This window comes from Bos indicus x Bos taurus, chromosome 3, assembly GCF_003369695.1.
Source record: "Bos indicus x Bos taurus breed Angus x Brahman F1 hybrid chromosome 3, Bos_hybrid_MaternalHap_v2.0, whole genome shotgun sequence".
Taxonomy (NCBI): Eukaryota; Metazoa; Chordata; class Mammalia; order Artiodactyla; family Bovidae; genus Bos; species Bos indicus x Bos taurus.
This window is the reverse complement of record NC_040078.1, coordinates 24,286,635-24,308,187: the sequence shown is the minus strand read 5'-3', so window position 1 is coordinate 24,308,187 and position 21,553 is coordinate 24,286,635. Positions and strand designations below refer to the sequence as shown.

The following is a 21,553-nucleotide window of genomic DNA, read 5'->3' as shown; positions in this document are numbered from 1 at the left end:
GCATATATGTGGAATCTAGAAAAATGATATAGATAAACTGATCTGCAAAGGAGAAACAGAGACACAGACACAGAGAACAAAGATACAGATACAAAGAGGGGAAGGGAGGATGGGATGGATTGGGAGATAGGGACTGACATATAATAGACATAAGCAGTGAGAACCTACTGTAGAGCACAAGGAACTCTACTCAAAGTTCTGTGGTGACCTAAACGGGAAGGAAATCCAAAGCAGAGGGGGGACGTGTGTGTACACATATGGCTGATTCACTTTGCTGTTAAGCAGAAACTGACACAACATGGTAAAGCAACTGTGCTCCAATAAAAAATAAATAAATGAACTGCGGAGAAGGACTTTTTTCCCACAGCTTGGAGCTCAAGGCATCAACTCACCTCAGGTCTGTCAGCTTTCATGTGAGTTTGTTTTCCCTCTGCTGTGTTTTAAATTTAATGATGGTTTGAAAGTCCTGAGCCCTGCAGAACCCACGATGATACTGGGTCAGTCCCAACAGTCAGCTGCCACCGTGAGCACACTAAACCAAGAGCCCAAACAAAGACAAGTTTGGAGAGCCATATCCTCTAAAGTGAGTTCCAGCCACACACGGCAGTGAGACAGGACATGAGGAATGAAAAGAAAGAGTGAAGTGAGGCTGTTTTTCTCCTTGACGGCCTGAGTCAGTTCCCAGACAGTATTAACGGTCTTATATGTGATTTGACAGGTACCAAAAAGTACCTGTCACTTTGTGTATCTCAGCCCCTGACTCTTCATTATGATGGTGCTTGTTCTGAAAAGTATTCTCAGAGCTTCCACACATGTGCCTCTCCATCTTCCTCAAAGTTTCCCTTGTGTCTCAGAGGGCTTCCTCCTTTTTCCTCCTGACAGTTCACCTTCATTCCCAGCATGGGACCGGGCCCTGAGCTGGGACCTCCTGCCAGTTGGTTCATGTATTCCTGCTGCTCATGGAAGGAATGACCAGGAGAATTTCTAACACTCTGCTTCAGCTGAACCCAATGCTACTTTCTCAGGCAAACTTGTGCAATCTGTCTTTCATTTAGAGATATTTTTGTCCTGTTAACACTGGGGGTTTTCAGATTGCCTTTTATTCTATTTCTTTTTCTCCCTTGCTGGGCAGAAAGCAGAGGCTGCCATGGACATAAGACCTGAGACATATACAGTAAGATGAGGCAGTTACTCCTACAAACTAATTGTGCTTCCAAATGCTAAAGCCTGGTCAGAGAGAGAGCTCTGAAATAGACTCCAAGCAGACAGCACTGGGTAAATCCTAGCTACAAAAATGTCTTGTTAATGGGACAACTAGAAATTCTTTCCTTCTCACTAAAATCTGATGATCTTATCTCCATTAGAGACAGAGACTTAAGAGTATAAAGATATCAACTCACATGTCCAAGACTACACCTAGAGGCAACTGGCAAACACCTCAGGTTGTTCTCCAGGAGCATCTAGAAGCCAAATCATCTCTAAAGTGGCTGTTGTGCTTACCATACCCCTCACTAAAGTTTGACAACTACTGATTCAGTTTAGCAAATGTTCATGGAGACCTAATAGGGATTCAAAGATGAGAGAGACATAGAGCTCTCCAGGGTTTTCCAGTCTAGTTGGCTTACAAAACAAATATGCTGTCCAAAAAGTTATCACTCAAGGCAAAATGTGTTAAGTGTCATAAGAAAGGTACAAAGTATTGATTTTTACAGGCTTTGACTTTACCTCTTCTTCTGTAACCAATTTTAAAATGTAGAAAAGACCAATCAAAAGTACTGTGAGAGTGTACAAGCGTGTGCATGTGCACAGAGAGGGCCACACAAGAGAGACAGACAAAGTCACTGTCTTCTTGGCTGAAGGCATCAACTGCCCGAGTGTAAAGATTAATGCCAATCTATTAGGATAACAAGAGGATAATAGGTATAAATGATGTTAAGGCAAGAAAGAGCTAAATTCAAATTACTGCCCAGCTCAGGAATAGAGACACAGACATACAGAATGGACATGCAGACATAGTGGAGAGGTGGGGCTTGACGGATGAACCGGGAGGTTGGAATTGACATATATACACTACTACTCTGTGTAAAATAGATAGTTAGAGGGAACCTGCAGCATAGCCCAGGGCGCTCAGCTCGGAGCTCTGTGACGACCTAGATGGGTGAGATGGAGGTGGGTGGGAGGGAGATCCAAAGGGAGAGGACATATGTATACATATGGCTGATTCACTTCATTGCATAGCAGAAACCAGCACAACATTGTAAAGCAACTATACCCCAATAAAACAAACAAACAAACAAACTAATTACTTCCCTGCTGGCAATGTGAAGCTTGCAGGAATTCTGTGAAACCAGAGGCAGAATGGGAGTCTTCCTCATAAACAGTCTAAATCAGGTTACTTGGTGAAGACCTCCCCTCAAGAGGAGCTTTGTGATAATGAAGGCCAGTGGGGGACCTCTGTATTTTTACCATGTTGGCTACACACTTGATAGTTGTAGGCTGTCTAAATGAGACTGCCTTATGACTATAAAATCACAGGCACAATTTTGAGAGGAAATTACAGACAGGCCCCTAAAAGAGGAGTTCCCTACAGTGGACTCCAAATGAAGATAAAATTGGTGACATCTGAGAAATTCATTCCCTATGGCAATACCCAAATTGTACATGAGCTCTGCATGGATACACGTAATTTTCTTCTGAAGTCACCCTATGTTTGATTCTGTACATCATGCCAATTAACATTTATATCAAATTATTCTTTTTCATCTTGGAATATTCCTGTTACATTGGATGCTTAGGATAGGTCTCAGAAGCAGTATTAACTTTTTTCAGAGGAAATTTCAGGGAAGGAGAGGCAAAAAGTACTCAAAACAGAAGGAGGAGCAGAAACAACTGCATGGAGAATGATAAAAAGTTAGGCCTCTGTCCAGAGGAATTGCAATATTCCAAAAAGAGATCTTACTCCTTGGAAGGAAAGTTATAACCAACCTAGATAGCATATTAAAAAGCAGAGACATTACTTTGCCAACAAAGATCCGTCTAGTCAAGACTATGGTTTTTCCAGTGGTCATGTATGGATGTGAGAGTTGGACTGTGAAGAAAGCTGAACACCGAAGAATTGATGCTTTTGAACTGTGGTGTTGGAGAAGACTCTTGAGAGTCCCTTGGACTGCAAGGAGGTCCAACCAGTCCATTCTAAAGGAGATCAGTCCTGGGTGTTCATTGGAAGGACTGATGCTAAAGCTGAAACTCCAATACTTTGGCCACCTCATGCGAAGAGTTGACTTATTGGAAAAGACCCTGATGCTGGGAAGGATTGGGGGCAGGAGGAGAAGGGGACGACAGAGGATGAGATGGCTGGATGGCATCACCAACTCGATGGACATGAGTTTGAGTGAACTCCAGGAGTTGGTGATGGACAGGGAGGCCTGGCGTGCTGCGATTCATAGGGTCGCAAAGAATCGAACACGACTGAGCGACTGAACTGAACTGAAAAAGAGAGCTCCACGCCCATGTTTGTTGCAGGATTATTCACAATAATTAAGACATAAAAACACTAAGTGCACAGGAAACCATATTCAATATACTTCGATAAGCCAAAATGTAAAAATACAAAAAATGTATATACATGTATAACTTTGCTGTACAGCAGATAGTCACACAACTTTGTAAATCAACCATACTTTAATAAATTTTAAAATAAAAGAGACTTCCCTGGTGGTCTAGTGGTTAGGATTTGGCGCTTTCACAGCTGTGGCCGGGGTTCAATCCCTAGTCAGGGAACTGAGATCCCACAAGGCGTGTGCCATGGCCAAAAAAGGCTAAAATAATAATAATAAAAGTAAAAAATAAAATAAAGTGTCCATCAATGGATGGATAAAGAAATGGGCATATACATATATACTCATATGTGTGTATGAATATTATTCAGCCAGGAGAAAGAAGGAAATCCTACCATTTGTCACAATGTGAATGGACCTTGAGGGCATTACGCTAGGTGAAATAAGTCAGACAAAGACAAATACTATATGATCTCACCCATACGTTGCATTTTTAAAAAGCTGAATTCATAGAAACAGAGTAGAATGGTGAGTAGCAGGGGTGGGGTGGGGGAATTTAGATGTTAGTCAAAGGGTGCAAACTTGTAGAGAGAAGGTAAATGAGTCCTGGAGACCTAACACACAGCATTGCGATTATATTCAACAACACTCCACTATGTACCTTAAAGCTGCTGAGACCAGATCTTAAATGCTCTCACCACAAAAGGCGGTCATCATGTTTCAGTATATAGATGTATCAGATCAACACACTGTATAACTTAAACTTATACAATGTGTATGTCATTTTTTAAAAAGTCAGCCTGTGTAAAGGGAATAGGGCAAGCAGTGGAGATAAGCTAAGAAGGGTAGTTCGGGACAATGCTGTCCGACACTCACCAAAAGGTTTCTCATAAGAACACTGGAGAGTTTCTGAGTTCTCAGCTTACCAACAGTATAACCATGAGCATGGAAACACTGAGCACTTTCCATAGGCCTGGCACTGTGCCAAGCACTTTGCATTTGTTATCTCACTTAACTCTCACAGCAGCTCTGCAGCATGTGTCACTGCCCTCATTGTACACGGATGCACTGGAGGCACAGAAGTAAGTCACTAACTTCAGGCTACACAGTCAGAACCACGTCCACTGGTCCAGCCTCCCTAACCGGCACCCCATGCTCTTCTCCACTGTACAAGGCTGCCTCTTTGGCTTCCATCTGTTATCTTAGTTTCCCACACTGGCTGGTTTCTTCTGCTTCTAGGATATGAAGGACCGTCTGCTTTCTACAGAATTTCATACTCATTCCCCAACAGAGGCCATCCAATACAGGATAGGGTTGGTACTCAGCTGGCAAGATGATGGATTGAAAAAAAAATCCTCAAAGTTTAGGAAAGATGCTGGATGAAAACATCTCAAAAGTCTACCTACACACATGCCCCCAAATTGCCCCTGCCTTAAAGCCAGATCTGTCATTCTCAACACTCACCAGCAATGAGCCACACAGCTGTACAGGCCTAACAATTTGGGCAGGAAAACAGACAGGCAAAGAAAAAGAAGAATGTAGTCAAGCCCCAAGGAAAAAATGTTAACATCCGGAACCAATTCGCCCACGCAGGCTGGGGAACCGTTACACCCAGCTCTCCATAACACCCCCCAGCCCTCCCTATACACACACACACACACAGAGTCACTCTCTAGGCCATGGTTTACTATTTGCTCGCTCCCACGGCAGTCAAACTGTCCTGTGTCCATAGGAAGTGCCTTCTGTCGTACCTACCACCCAGTCAGAATATCACAGAGATGCCTTAAATCTCTGTAATGTCACAGTCTAATCTGGGTAATGCACGGTTGCAGCATATGGGATCTAACATTCCCAGGATTAATGTTGGTCATGCAACCAGTGTTCCGAACACTGAAGGAACTGAAGGAACACTGAACTGGCCAAGGCTTGGCTGATTTCAGATCCCTGAAGCATCTACATTTCTAAATGGACGCATCTCATGGATGAAATCCAGCAAATCACCCAAGACTGCAGCATTCATCTCATCCTCTGCCACACTCTATATTTCAAGAGTTTGGCTCCACATGGGTTCCTTGGGAAAGGAAATGGGCCCAGAGATCCATATGCTTCTGTTGCTGTGAGAGCATATCAAATCTCATCAATCACTGCCGGCCCAGAGCAAGGTGGGCAAAAGGAGAAAGTAAAGCTTGAAAACAGAGACTGACTTGACATCTTTCTCTTTTTAGCTTCTAAAAGCCATTTTTCTTTCACTGTGCACAATAGACAGGAATATGATAGACCTTACCATTAAAGGGCCAAGAAACACATTAATACTTAAGTCTACACACTGAAACTGGGGGTAGGGGTGGGGGATTCTTTTTCCTCCAAATCCCTGTTGGAGGCATCAGACTTCCTAAGAGAGAACGGTTACTCTGAGTGAAGGAGGGGGTGAGAAATGATGGAAAGACAGTGAACAGGTCAACCAAAAACCCTTGAAACCCACTGCTAAGTTTCCTGAAACTCACTGCTTGGATCATACCCACTTATAGTGCGTCAGAAGAGTAAAGGAGTTCTGGGTTGTAAACGTTTATTCAGGATGAGAGACTTCTGCAAATAACTGATCCCATACGGAACTAGACTGCTCTAAATAGAGCTGTTACAAAATAAATGAATCAGAGCAGTCACTCAGAGGTTAAAGTTAAAGCCGTGACTCTGAGAGCGAGTGTACTTGCTGTGGGTCCTCAAGGCAGTTTCCTAATCTTTGGGCATTAGAAAGAAGCCACTGTGGAAATCAGAATCTCCTCCTTTGTAAATTCAATCCATGGCAAAGGGATTTCAGCTGTGATTGCTGAGTTTGAAAAAAAAATCAACAGCACTTAGAAATGCACGAATTGCTCGTCACTGCAACTGATACATTTCTAAGCTGTTCCATTTTGAATCAATTACCAATAAGATTCCATCCATCCCATTGTGAATGGAGAAAGGAATGGGTAAAACAGAGCAGTTAAAGTTTCCCCTGAATTTCACTGCAGGAGGGGATTTAGGATGAGGAGGTTTTAGATAAAATTCAATATATAGCCACTGTATTTCAAACATTGAGATTTCTGTGCATTAAAGTCAAAGCAAGTCATGCTGAAAAGGCTGTATTTGTCCCATTCCAAAAATGGCTTATATGAGTTGAGTTTATGGCTTATAAACTCAACCCTGAATTGCTGTCACAGAGGCCTCTACAGCAGGTATGAAGAAGGCATCTTAGGGTTTGTTGTTGGTTGTTCAGTCACTAAGTCATGTCCAACTCTTTGCGACTCCATGGACTGTAGCCCACCAGGCTCCTCTGTACATAGAATTTTCCAGGGAAGAATACTGGAGAGGGTTGCTGTTTCTTCCTCCAGGAATCTTCCTGACCCATGGATCAAACCCAAGTCTCCTGCATCACAGGTGGATTCTTTACCACTGAGTTACCAGGGAAGCCCACCTTCGGGCTAGAGGGACTTAAAACAGGAAAGGAAGATAGAGAACCAGAAACTGTAAATGAGATCTCTCTTATTTACGATTTAACAATCACTTTAGGGGAACAGCACAGACAGCAAGCATAAGTTTCCATCTACAAAAGTACAAAGTTCTCTCTAAAGCACTGAAGAGTCATCCACAGTGGGGAGCAATACAGTCTAATGGTTAAGACTGATTCTGGAGCCATGTGGAGCTGTGTTTAAACTCTGGCCCGGCCAGCTAAAGTAACCTAGAGCTATGTGCCTGTGGGCAAGTTATTTTCCTCATCTGCGGGCTTCTCAGGTGGAGCTAGAGGTAAAGAACCCACCTGCCAATGCAGGAGACATAAGAGACACGGGTTCAATCCCTGGGTCAGGAAGATCTCCTGGAGGAGGGCATGGCAACCCACTCCAGTATTCCTGCATGGAGAATCCCATAGACAGAGGAGCCTGGTGGCCCACAGTCCATAGGGTCACACAGAGTCGGACACGACTGAATTGACTTAGCAGCATGCACGCATCCTCTTCTGTAAACAGGGAAACAATTAATTCCCTTGGAGGACTATACAGTGTATAGAGTGTATACAGTGAAAAGGTGAGTAAAACCATCAGCATGGTGACTGGTACAGGTTCCACTCTCTAGCCATGAAAGCTCTTAATAGCTAGCACTGTGGGCATGCTGAGATAAGATGATGCTTGTAAGATTGGAAGTATGGAAACATCTGATCAAATGTGGAGCAGAGAGTCTATTTTGAAGACCGAGACCTGCCTCCAGTCAGGGCAAAGCAGGTCCCTCCTCTGAATGGCCAGAAAGGACCTGAGTGCTGCTGGTGAAGGGCCCTAGCTCCTTGAAGGAGGGAGGCCTTGGGAGGGATCCTTTCTCTATTCCTCTTTCCCCAGGAATGCACCTTCTCCCACTGTGGTGGAGAATCAATATAAACAAAGTCTGAGGTGTAGCTATATTTTTTTAATAGTAAATGATCAAATCCAGACTTCTGTTTTCCAGAAGGAAGAAAACTGTGCAAAAGTGTGCAGCCAGATATGAGTTCTCACAGAATGGCTGCATTTTCTTCTGCTTCACTGGAAAAAGACTTCCCAGTGTCTTCTTTCCCAACAGTCAGCTTAGTTATAGGATTCCCTTTCATTTAGTCCCTTTACTCTCCCTCTCTCTTTTTAATTCAACCAAGCAGCACCTAAAAATCCTTCACAGCAGCCTCAGCTCACTGGTTAAACTGGCCATTCTGCCCAGAATCCTGGGGTCCATCAGAAGACAGGCTTTACAAACAAAGCCATATGAAGATGAACATTATTTCCTATACAATAAAACCTGACCTTTGGGGGATTTCTGGGCTCCAAAAACTAACCAAAGAGAAACACACAGGAGTTATTCCACTTCCCTGCATCCAGAAAGGCCCCTCTGTCTGCTGCCAGAATGGAGTTCCTGAAGAGCTGGTAAAGCTGAGGCTCCCCAGCCATAGCCCCTGCCCAGACCCTCTTCCTAATGTTTGTCAGCTGGCTGATCCCCACCCTTGAAAGCCCTCTCTCCCTCCCTCCGGTGCTCACTCAGGTGCTGGCTTCCTGCCTCAGTGGAACCCTGAATAGCAATGGCTCTCAAAGTTCAGTTTGAGTTAAGGCATGCACACTTAAAATCCTGTCCTCTGTCTCCAACCATAGGCTATGTACACCAAGTGGGGATCCCACTTCAAGTCCCAAACATCCCATTTAAACCAAAAGACTGGGGGAGAGGGATACTGGCTATAGTAATTTACAATCTGCAACAGTTTCTTATGTAAACTAGTCACTAAGGTGAGTAATCACTATCAGTTCAATTGATAGGAATAATAGGCACCACGCTAAATTCTTTTTTCTTTAAATGTGCACTATCTCATTTAGTCCTCACAACCACCTTCTGATGAATACATTTCTTACTACTGATGCAGAAACTGGGGTTGATAGAGATTAAGTAATTTGCCCAAGTGTTGGAACTAGGGCTCAGACACAAGCTGTTTAACCCCAGAAACCTGAGCTTTTAACCATTCTACAATCCACCCATTGTAACAAATTGAAACAATAATACAAATAACTATCTCATTAGAGTGTTTTGGAAAATCTACATACATATATAATTGTTTTATATAATTATTTGGAATATATATTGTTATATATCACATTACATTATTACTATAATATATAACAATATATATTTACACATATTACATTATACTGATAGTATATAATTATATAACAGCACAGTGGCTGGCACATAGTGTTCAATAAATTGGTTATCATTGCTCTTATTGCATTATCAGTATATTTTTATTATTTACTAAGTGTTTGCTCTGTGCCAGCCACCTGCACCAGGCTCTAGACATACAAAGCAATGAAGACAGCCCCACAGCAGTTTATAGGGCAACAGTGAGAGAGGATGACCAGTAAATCTAAAATTCCATAACAAAAGAAATTCTGCACAGGGGCTAGAGCAGCAGAGAACAGGGCAGCAACTGAGGCGGGGAGCTGTCACTGGGGTTCCAACTGTAGAAGTCTATAAGGAAATAAAGTCCCACAAGATAGAAACATGAGATACCCTCCTCAGTGTGTCCTGGGCCCAGTCTTTTCGTCTGACCCTGCCCTCAAGTTCAGAAGCTATGAATAGAGGTCTTGAATGCTAAGCTGTCTTCTGATGTATCTTGTTGACAAGCGTTTTGCCTGTTACTAAGTCATCCTTTTAGCATTCTCACATCTCTGCCAGATCAAGATCTCGGCTTAGCAGACTGGACATGGAAAATAGTTCCTAGTGCTTTCTATCAGGCTCAGATAGAAATGAGGGGCAACTGATTCTGGGGGGTGGAGCCAGGTGGGAGGGTGGTCCACCAACTCAGTTTACCAGTGCTTAAGTTGCTTTCCTCAGTCTTCATTTTTTTCAAATCCATAGAATTTTTCCAGCTATTTCTGAGAATGGCAGAAAAAATGTTAGAAGCAAAAATAACTTGTATTTCTTTTAAATTCAGTAATGCCATAGAACTCTTTTGGCAGGAGAGCCCTGGGCGTTCACACAAGCAACAATAGGTTATATCAAACACAAAGACTAGAAATCACTGATCCGGGACATCTGAACATGTGATATTAATCTAAAAACTTTTCAAGAGCTTTATGGAAGCTCTTAATTCTAGCAATAAAAAAAAATTTTTTTTTTGGTCTTATGTTGCTATTACTGTTACTTTCTACAACTGCAATAAAACTTCCCTCATTCCAACAAAGTAAAGGATGTCAGTTCAGTTCAGTTCAGTCGCTCAGTCGTGTCCGACTCTGCGACCCCATGAATTGCAGCTCGCCAGGCCTCCCTGTCCATCACCAACTCCCGGATGAGTCAAATGATAGCTAAGTTGTATTAGGAGGAAAAAATAAAAATTATTTTTTAAGTTAACAGGATTACAGAATCTTATAGCTAAAGGGGCCTCAGGTTATTTAAGCCTCTCTCGTATTTCATGAACCAGGAACCAAGGCCTCCTCAGTGGCTACGAACCAACTTTAAAACTTTTTTTTTCACCATTTATATGTCTGCCTTTAAAACCAATATCCTCGGTTCCAACATTAATAACAAAGCTTGCACTAGAATCTAGTCTAATTTAAGTTAGTGTAGCCCACTTCCTATCTTAATACATGGATATAATCTAGAATACAAGGGCTTGTGTCCAATGTGGTGTAGTGAAGACTCAAAGATAACCATGTAAGCAATTAAAGTTTCTGAAATGTTTCACAATTCAGTATTCCTCTGCAAGCTTGCGTATACAATTAATTTTCTAACTAAGCCCTTTCTTTTCATATACAGTGCATAGATATATATACACGGAGCCCTTCTCCAGTTTTGCTGCAAAGAAATCAAAGTATTAGGCAACTGAATTAAGAAAGATTTGTCATATCCAGGGACAGCACTGCTGCATTCACAACCACTTACGGCCCAAATGCGTGCCCCTCCCCACTGTGAAAAGCGAGTATTTTTCAGTAGCAAGAATGGGAGGCCTGAAACAGCCAAGTCACCTATCCACTAGGCTACAATTCTGGGCCCTGGGACCTGGTGTGATTGACGCTTGGGAACCAGGATGCCTCGAGGCGGGACTTCCCTCGCAGCGAACGCTCAGCTCTTGAAGGGAGGCCATCTGGCTGGCTTCTTGCAGAATATAGTCATTTCTCAATCTACTTACTAAAGCTGAGTGATTTCTTTGCTTTTCTGAGAAACGCATTACTTCATTGTTTCAAATCTCCAAGAACAGCATGAAGAACAATTGCCTGCTGTCCCTTTGTCTCGGTGGGCAACGCGGGCTTCCTGAAAAGAAGTATCTCTGGGTTATGAGTCCCACGCATCCGGGAATCATCTGCGTTTCGAACCGACAAAATGACTTTCCTTTTTAACGGGCTGGCTATGATAGTGACTGACCCTAGAAATCACCCATTTGGAAATGGTTAGGGATTTTAAAACTCTACGAGCCGAGGGCTTCTTGGTTTCTAATTGCTGATGTTTGAAGTGCGTTTGATTCCCCGAAAATGTGTTTAGCCTGATGAAAGCAAAAGCTCAAACTCCCCCAGGGCGCGAGGTGTAAGATCCTTGGATCCAGTTTGATTTAAAGTTGGGTTGGGGTTCCCCGCCACCACCGCCTCCGAATTTTCTTTGGGAGGGGGGACGGGAATCTTCCATCAAAGCCCTCCTGATTACCCCCACTGTCCCTGCATTTCTCCAGGATGTAAGTAGAGCTGAGAAATGCACCCACCATCCCTCAGTATGCCGGCCCTGGTTTCAAAGGCCCCGCGGCAACTGCGGGCCCACGGATCGGCCAGGCCCAGCCTCGAGAGCCGGAGCAGGGAACCCCGGGCCGCGCGCCGCGAGGCTCGGCCGCCGCTCCCTCGCCGAGACGGCCGACACCCGGGCAAGTAACGAGGGGCGGAGGGCCGGCAGCCGCGACAGCGGCCCAATTCGCCGACTCGTGACAGTCACCCGAGGGGCCCTGGTTTCCCAGGGATGGTTTCATATTAAGAGATGCAATCCCAATGCCTTCCTCAGTGAAACGTCATCTGAATTTTTTTTTTTTAAGGGGGTAAAAATGAGCGACCGAGGTGTGTGTAGGAGGTTGGAGTAAGGGAAAAGGATGTCGGGGTGCGGGGAGATGACGGGAAAGGGGAAAGTTAAGGGGACCTAACTGCTTTCCAAATCCCGGTCTGGAGATTTTGACATTACGCTCTGGGCTGTGGGATAGCAAAAGAAAGTCAGGGGGTGTTCGGGGTCAGAATTTTGGTTCACCTGGTGGAGAACTAGGCACTGAACTCTAATGATCCAGCTAGGTGTATAATGAAGATCTTGTAAGAGGAACTCTACTGTTATCTGTAGCGTTTTGGTTTTTAAAAGAAGGCTGTATTAGGAGATTACTCCTGCAATCCACAATTAGGGGGTTGATGTTTTGTTCTTGCAATCCTCTAAAGTGTGTGACAACTGGGAAATAGCTCAGCAAATATACTGCAGACAATATAAAGACAAGATTTAAATACATTTCCTATATTCTTAAATTATTTCCCTCAAATCACAGTGTTTCTCTCATGATTTCTATTAACCATCATTATTATCCAGACTTCTCTTAGTGGTTCCCTTAAGTCTCCTCTTGGGAGAAGATGAAATTACTCTTCGGAATACAAGGCAGCCTCTGTCCATCCAAAAGGAAGATGGCATTATTCACAAAATAAAGAAAAATTTAGACATTAGAAAAATTTCCACTCTCCTTGTTCTTTTCAATTACACCTGCACAGTCTCATTTTCTGGTGTTTTCTTTTAGCCTTTAGTCAAAATCAATTAATTTGAAAGTTAAATAAAAATTCCAGTAACTGTAAGTTTCAGGTCCAGGATACTCTTGAATTGTCAAAGGATATCTAGATATGACAAAATCTCTGGCCCCCCAGATTTTAGATATTCCCAGTTTGTTAAACTGGCTCCAAACAGGAAAAAAAAAGCAGTTTCTTTTCTCTGAAATTTTATCTATGACCTATTCAGAACTTGATGTTAATGCATAAATTTGTATATAAACACATGCAAATTTTACAGAATAAAAAGTAGTGATTTCAGGGCCTATTTTCACTTCTGGCATCAAAAACTCATCATCAGTTTGTAGTCAGTAAAAATGTCCTGCCCTGCCTCAAAGTGAAGCCATTAATGGCAGGGAATAAATGTTGATTTGTTGTCACCAGTTGCAATTCCCCACCTCTTTCCATTTCACCTCCGGTCCTCCCTACTGAGTCTCATTTTCCACCCTGACACTTAGAACAAGGGCCTCACTTAAATTAACTAATGATTATCCATGCCCGGAGAAGTGTAAACAGACCTTAATTTCTAAATTTGCTAATTGCTCTAACCAGTGTAGACCCCTGAGTATCTCAGTCATGCACATATAAAATTCAAAGCTCACTAGAAACCAGAAAAGGCAAAGCAAAAATAAATCACCTGGATGAGAGGAAGAAGGGAGAAAGATTCCACGTTCCATCAGCTCCCTACTTTTCTCTGTGAAAAAATATCCCCAAAAGTTAAAACTTAAAAAGCCACTCAAATATTCTCCCCTTGCTTAACTACTTTGTCTTTTGGGAGTAAGAAAGCAATAACCAGTTACACCCTTGAACAATCATTGGACAGATTTCTGCATTTCCAGAAAGGAAAGTGAAATGCCAATCTGTTCTTTATCCCTGTGGAATTTGCACAGTTCAGCCTGGCTTACAAAAAAAAAAAACCTACCATCACCTAGAGAAGAAACTTTCAGATTTAAGAAGTAATCATTTTTCTCCTGGGGTATGAGAAATAAACTTCTGTTAGAGTCCATAACCAGGATCTCAAAAAAAGTGCTCTCATCTTACTAATATTATAATTTTGGCAATACAGAAAAGGATTGTGACAGACCTGGAATATTTCATTCTTTAATGCTAGCAATGCCCTTAGAGAGGCTTGGATGAACAAAATGTTTCGGTCTTCTGAGCCAAAATGTATTTGTCCCTCCCTCTTTGTGGCCCAAAATGAAGGATTCATGATGAGGGACTTGCTTCCATTAAACTTGTCCACACAAAGGAAATTATACAAATAAATCGGGGTACACAAACCACCAATACCCAATCATTTCAGTATACCATTTTTGGCTTGCTCTTCACATGCCAGGTATATTAATTAAATATGCTAATCTAATTTTCTTTAATAATTAAAAGATGTTCAAGACACCATTTGAAGTAATGGGGAAACGCACAGGAAATGGCAGCCGATATGCAGATATATATCAATATAATTTAGATCCAAATTCCACTGTAAGAAATTTAATTCCCCTTTCCCCCTGCATGAACGTCACCTCGTGAACTTTTCTTTCTGGGAGTTTTTGCGTATAAAATCAGGAAACCCAAAGGCGCTAGTTCTGAATCCAAATAAAGTGTTCTATAAGAAACAGCGTTGGGTGGGGCGTGGAAGACGCGAATTTAGAATCGCTGCGCACCTAGGCTGTAAGCTGATCTGTCCAGGAAAGCCTTCACCGCCCATTAGGCTTGTGCTCTTCGGACCGGTCTCAGAGAGGCAGAAGCCAGCCGGGCAAGGGGCTGCCCTGCACCGAGTAGCCATGAAGCCAAAACACCGCCCCGCCCCACCCCATCTCCCGCGCGCGCGCCTTCCACACGCTTTACACCCGTTTCTGAAACCTCCCTCACCTGCAAGTGGAGGTGGCGGGATACAAGGGGGCGACCTGCGGAGGTGCAAACCACAGCCCAATCCACTTTCCTTCCACCACAGTCCAAACTCTGGGCATCAGGATTTCCTCCATTCTCTGTCCTCCCCACTGCCCTCGAGCACTTTGCTCGATTCATGGGATAAAACGCGTTAGAATAATCTCCTTCCGAGTGCCTTCCGTCTTGCCATCACGCCAGGACTGGCGTTTTACGCAGAACGTCTCCATTCCCTTCCCCACCTCTCTGGGGACACTGCGGTGCGCTCTCCCAGACCGTGCAAAAAAAAGGCATTTGGCAGTCAGGCCCCAGCAAACCACCATCCTAACCCGGCCTACAACGAATTCAGACCTTGCCTACCCCTTCACTCCCTTTCGGATTCGTGACACAATGTCATTACCAAAGAGGCAGCCACAGTGGAAGACTGTTTTGACCTGACACCCAGGTCACGTTCAGAAGGCCCCACACTTGGCTTCTTTGCAGGGCGCAGAGCCGGCACCTCTAGGCCTGCACGGGCGTCGGGACGCACGCACCACCAAGGAACCGAAGTTCTTCCGGAGAAAGACCTTTAAGCGTCTAGCGCCGCGCGCCTCCTACCCTAACACTAGGGTCCAAGCCGCGGCCTGCGCCCTGGCTGGTGCTTGCCTTGCACAAGTATATTCTCCCCCACAGTCTCAAACGCATCGCTTTTCCTCTTTACTTAAACATAAGTGAAGAATCATTTCCTCTGTTTTGACCCTTGTGTTTCCATATTGCGGAGAGGGGGAGTCGGTTAGAGATGTGAGGACAGGATTAAAATCTTGGAGTTCTACTCTGAGCGAACAAACCATAAACTGGCAGATTAATCCCCGTGACAAGTTAATTTTGATAATTCGAAGGAAGCAAGGGCCCTGGGAACCGCGAGGGCTTTTTCTTGTCTTATTCTACTACAGGTTGCGCAGCCGGCCGCCTGGGACAACGCGAGCGCCTGACGTGAGTGCACGTGTGCGTGCGGATTTCCCTGGCGTTATTGGGTGTGCCTGCTTTGTGTGCCCACCCGCGTGCGTCGCCACCTCCTTGGGCCGCCGCCGAACGCCTTGGCTGCAGAGGTTCAGGCCTACGGACTTCGGAAGGGGAAATTCCTTCGCAGAAGGTTTAAATTATTTTTCTCCGCGGGAGATCGGGCTTCGGTCGCACTGGGCTGTGGATTTGGGCGGGAAAGGCCCAAACCGGAGCTGGGGAAGCCGGGTGGAGCAGAGGCTGCGGTCCGAACGCAGATGGCGCCGCCGCGTGCCCGAAATATACTTCCAAGGCCGCAGCCGCCGGAGCAGCTGTTCCCGGCGAGCCGGCGATCGTGGCTCGAAAGTTTCCTCCGTTGCTGCTGTGTGAGAGGCGGGGGGCAAGCCAACCCGAGAGCCAGGCTTTTCGGAGACGGGTTTTGAGACCCTCCGCAGCCCGCAGAGGCTGTTTCCTGGCGGCTTCTCCGAAAGACTAGAGTGCTGGCCTGGGTGTGAAAATGAGGGTACCTCGCAGGCCCTCCTCCAGGGCCCTGAGGGCCTCAGGGTCTGGGGGAGGCGGGGAACCACCAGGCTTGGTGGAAAATTTTGAAATACATACTGTGTGTCCTCTGATGTGTGAAGACCTACAGCGAGCAGGCCGGGCCGGTCCCCTGCTGCTGCAGGTTGGCGCCCCAGGCTGCGGGCGCGCTCGGCGCCAACTAAAGCCAGCTCTGTCCGGACGCCGAAAGAAAAACGGGCTGTGAAAAAGCAAAAGCCACGTCTTTGAGAAAAATAAATAAATAAATAAAAGCTGAGCATTAAAATCGGACCCCTAAGTTACCTGTAGATCCCGGGATTTTGAGGGAGGGCTGAAAACGATGGTACGGGTCAGAGAGGGGTATGGTGAGAATGATAAACAGAGAATGATAAATACAGCTGATCTAAGGCGGATGGCCAGTGTACGTGTGCATGTTTGTTTAATCCCCCAGGCCCTTGGTAATATTCTTGTCGTGGTGGGATTTTTTCCTGTTCCTGATTTCTCATCGGCCTAGGGCAGCTGAGCCCCACAGTGAGTCCAGCCCCTCTTGTGCTAATTGGGAGAAGAAAGTTTAAAGACAGTGGCAAGGCCCAGCCGGGCAGAGACACGGCCCTGGGCATGATGGGAGTCCCTGCGCCCCCTTTCCCGCCTCCACCATACACACATCTTTACATGTGGCCCTGCCTTTGTATTGTTAGCGGTCTGTATTAGAGACAAAAAGAAAGGTCTAAAAGGAACCCCAAGCCCTCCAGTGTTACCCTCCAGGCTCAAAGCCCAAAGCTCTGCCTCCTCCACTCCCCTGACTGCGAAGCCTCCACATCAGAGCGCACTTTGAATGAAAGATCTGTTTTTCATTCTACATCCTGTTTGTCCTGGTCCTAAGAGTTTTGGCCACTGCAGGGACCTTGGAGATTCCCCTGGTCTACCACCGAACGAGGCTCAGCAGGATGCAGCCCGGCTCTGAAGAAGGCGCCTCCAGTGCTCTTGGCTTCCAGCTATTTCCTCCTCCTGGACCTTTGCCCCACAAACATATTTCGTTTTCTCTAACCCAAAGGCCCTTAAAAAAAAAAAAAAAAAAGTTATAAAGGTAATGGGAACTCATTACCTCAACTCTCTGTCAGGTAAAGTTCTCTATTAGGTCCTCAACCCCTACCCCCATCCTGGAGGATTGAGGAAACAGCATTCTGGACACCAGGTCCTCCTGTTCACATCCCTGAACTGGTCTCTCCTTGTTCCAAATCTTCATTTTTCTCTCCTCATTATTTTCTGAGAAGAACTTCAGAAAGAAAACTGCCAGCTGAGTCCCCTATTATGATCCGAGTGTTGATCCTTTTGGACACGCGACCCTACACCAGCTCCCTATGACCTGTATCCCCTCTCCCAGAGAAAAGTACCGGAGGACAGGACAGAGCGTCTGCATACTCAGTTAAGTAACTTCTCCCTTTTCCACCATCGCAAAAATAAAATAAAATAACCTCCCCAATTATGAGCTGTCCTAAGACCTGCAAGAACTTCCACTAAACTGTGTGAAGGCCCAAAGGAGATTTTGACAACAAATAAGTGCGGTGAGGAAATAGGGTCTGTCCAGAGATGGGAAACACACATTAGCCACGCGTTCCTTTCTGGATTGCCCACACAGGGGTCCGCGTGGACAGGCACCCGCATCCAAATACAGGGAAAGGCTTGAGCGGATGAAATAAATCTCCTTTTAATTTTCTTTTCATCGACTAATAAAAATAATTCCCCAGCACTAAACCCAAATACCGTAACCGGCCGCAAGAACACGGAGAATTCATAAAACTTTGTCTCTGCAGGTCACCCGCTAATCGCGTTATTATTAGCCTCGGGAGCATGGAAATTGAACTGTCACTGCCGAAAGAGAAAATGTAAGCGACAGCTGTCTCTCCTTGGATCGGCCAGTTTTCCAGCCCCCAAGCTCCTTCCTGGGCCTCAAGTTGGGTCCCCAAGCTCATGGGCCTGCCGCCGCCCCTCATCTCTTTACGATCCGCCGCCCCCTTCCGATTTGCCGGCGCTCTGACCCAAATCTACTCCCCAGCCCTAGCTGGTCAGCAGGAGCACCTCCCGAAAAGTTTTACAAATCCTGGCTGGAAAGTTTCTGAAGCGCTAAACCAAGCAGTGAGCGTAGCCTGAGTGTGTGTGTTTGTGTGTGTGTGTGCGCGCGCGCGCGCAAAATTCTTCCGACAACAGCTGTTCCCCCGGACTGTTTTGCACAGTTGAAATCTTGGCACTTAATACAAAACGTTAAGTTGTTCCCCGCCCCTTCTAAGATTGTTAAAATATTGACATCGACATCCGCCCGGTGTTTTACATTTTATGTGCATATAACTGTGCATAGAATGCGTACAAATTCAACACGATACTGCACCGTTCCCCACAAATACGCAAAGACATGGGCTCTGAAGAGTGGTCCCGGACGCAGCGTAAGGGGGCTAACACCCATTCCTCTTTCCACAAATGCGGACGAAGTAGAAATATAATTGTGCTCCCTCGTCGAAGGGAGTAGGAGAAACACAACAACTTGAGTCCCAGAAAAGTTGGTGGGGGAAGGGAAAGGACCGAGGTTGCAGGCTAAACGGGACAAACGGCAATTTCCACAGGGGTGTTGGACGGAGAATTCCGTGCCAGTCCTCGGAGCTCTCAGAAGCGAATCCCAGCTCCTCTGCGATCGGGCCGTTGCCTTCGATCCTCGCCCCTCTTAACCCCAGGGGCCTGCAGCCCTCTCAGCGGCGGACACGGAGAACACTGCATTCTGCTCCCAAAAAGAGAAGGGGATGCGAGCAAGTAGGCCTTCTGGCTTGAGGTTGGCGACGAAACTGCAAGGCTCAGGCCAGTTCCCCCAAATTGGTTCCAGCGAATTAGGGGAAACCTCAAGGCATTGCGCAAAGAAAAAGAAACCGGCGTTGGACTAAGACGGCGTCACGGTCAGGGCCTTCCTACTCGCCACTCTCCCCGCCGGCTCGCCTCCCCGCGTCCCCCCTCCGCCCGCCTCCCGCGTTCCGGCTCCACGCACTCACCCGGGTGAGGCTCCAGGCCGTGCGCACCCGCGTCCTCCGCGTCTCCGAGTGGGCCCGCGGGGCTCAGCGCCTCCATGGACAGGTCCAGCCCCTTCTCCTCCCAGTCTCGCAGCTTCCGCTTTTTATTTGAGCCGATCAAGGCTTCAACGGAGAAGGCATGTGCTCGAGAGCTCAGGGCGACTGCAGATCTTCTCCTTTCACTCATCTTAGCCGCCCGCACCCCGGCTCCCGCTCGCCCCCACTGTAGAGGGAGCAGCCCGAGCCCTCACGCTCCGAGCGCCCACCGGGCCGGGCCCGGGAGAGGCGGCGGCGAGGCGGCCAAGACTGAGGCAGCGGCTCCGCGGGTCCTGGGCACCCTCCCCCTGCGCCCTGCACGGCCGGCTAGGACCGAAGTCCTTGGCTGCCCCAGCCGCTAGGAACGTGCGCCCGGAGCGCCACCCGCTCGCTGCATGAGCGCCCGAGTCCTGCTTCCCACCCACCCGGGCAGGCGCTCACAGGCGGTGTAGACTGGACTTCATCATTTTTTTATTCTCTCTCCCTCCTCCCTCTCCCTTTCTCTCCTCCCTCTCCCTCTTCCTCTCTTGGTCTTCCCGTCCTTGCTCTGATCCAAACTTCTGGGAAACTTTTTTTTCTAAATTCCTCCCTTCCCGAGGAGCTGGGGGCAGGCGGTGCGCTCCTGTCCGAGGGGCGAGGGAGAGGGAGGGGGGAGGAAGAGAAAGACTGAGGGGGAAAAAAAAGCCAGCCCCCGACCAATGGCGAAGAGGGAACTGGAGAAACCCTGAGAACGCGGGCCAATGAAAAGGGGGGAGAGACTGAGGCTCGCGCCAAGGCTCCGCGCTGGCTGTCCCCGGGATGCTCCTGGGCCGACTTTAACTCCTGGCTTCCCGGTCCCCCACGGTTCCTCGTAGTGGGGGGCGGGGGTGAAAGTCGAGGTCAGATCTGTGCCGTTACAAACTCCTGCAAGTCCCAAATTCATACCTTTTCCTTTCAAATCTGCTAGGTCTCATAGTCGCTGCAAGCGTAGGGTCATTTTAAATGCGGAGCTGGAACTGAGGGGCTCCGACAAAACGTCAACCTGTCCAAATACACCAGAAAACGATTCCAATAAAATCGCGCTTGCCCCCCAGATGCTTTCAGATCTGCTAGTTCCCTCGCTTCATAGGTTCCTAAGCAACTCTGATTATGGCAAAACGAAAGAAACAAACAAGAAAGCCTCGTTAGTACCCAAGGTCTTGTAATTGGAAACAAAAAGATCGCTGCCTCCTTCCAGCTCTACCTGGTAGAGAAGGTGACGTAGGCGCCCTCAAAGCGAGAGGCCGGCGTAGGGGCACCCGGCTTACCAAGCGCTCGGCAGGCGGATCCTGACTGTGCCCCCGCACGCAGCAAATGCTGTCCTTCCGTTCGGCGTGGATGCTAAACCGAGCTTCGCCTGCTCGGGGCGCTGGCTCTGGAGAACCCGCCGAGAGGGGCTGGCCGAGGGCAAACGGGAACTTTGACAGCGCAAACGGAGCTTTTTCAAAATTCCCTTCAAACCCGATCACCTCGGGAGCCCGGCTCTCCCCGCCCCACTGATCCTCCCCATCGTAAAAAAAAAAAAAAAAAATCTTTCAGGACAGCGTGGTTGTCGGGATTTCTAAGGGACTTAAATCCAATACTTTGGGCCATCCTGATTTCACACACTCCCTCCCAGGTTACGCTACTGGTCTCGGGCCGCTGGAGACCCTGAGCGCGCGCAATGCAGCGCAGAGCGAGTTTAGAGGGGCCAAAAAGTTTATCCTGCCAAGCTGGCAAAAGTCTCGGATTTCGCGGAGGACGGCCCAGGCCACGATCCGATCGTCCCAGCGCTCTGGTCCAGAGCTTCTATCCCAGCGCAAGAAAGAGGCAGGAAAGAGCCGGCTCCCGGATGCGAAGGGCAGACCGAGAGGCCCCAGCAGAAAAGTCATGCCGACACCCAGGCTCTGAGCAGAGTCTGAACCGTAAAGCCTAGGGCAGAGGAGCCCACGCTGTTCCACAGCAGCGCCCCCAACCCTCCCCAAGAACGAGCGCTTATCGGTCCTTCCACCTTTGGGGAGAGAAGGGAGGGCCTGATGGACCTTTGAAAAGCCACGTTCCCCTACTGACCACGGAAGAGCCAGGAAATCTAGTTCTTGCTATTACAGTTGGATGTGCTCTGGTTCTGGAGTCAACAATGTATGTCCTGAATGTACCTTGGGCCTCTCTGAGAGGAGAGAGAAAAAGGCCAGCTTTGGAG

General features: G+C 46.9%; 1 protein-coding gene across 3 annotated transcripts in view; it reads right to left on the bottom strand.

Moving 5' to 3' along the window:
- Positions 1–20,737, bottom strand: part of TBX15 (T-box 15) — a 125,795-nt gene extending 105,058 nt beyond the window's left edge. The window contains exons 1-2 of one of the 3 annotated variants that reach the window (XM_027535646.1): positions 20,643–20,737; positions 19,303–20,377 (exon numbers count right to left, since the gene is read on the bottom strand). In XM_027535646.1, the coding sequence (XP_027391447.1) occupies positions 19,303–19,507 (205 nt within the window). In that variant the 5' untranslated portion in view covers positions 19,508–20,377; positions 20,643–20,737. Of the gene's footprint in view, positions 1–19,302; positions 20,591–20,642 lie in introns of those variants that run through there. The other 2 variants (XM_027535660.1, XM_027535641.1) reach the window with 2 other exon arrangements.
- Positions 20,738–21,553: the final 816 nt, after the last annotated feature.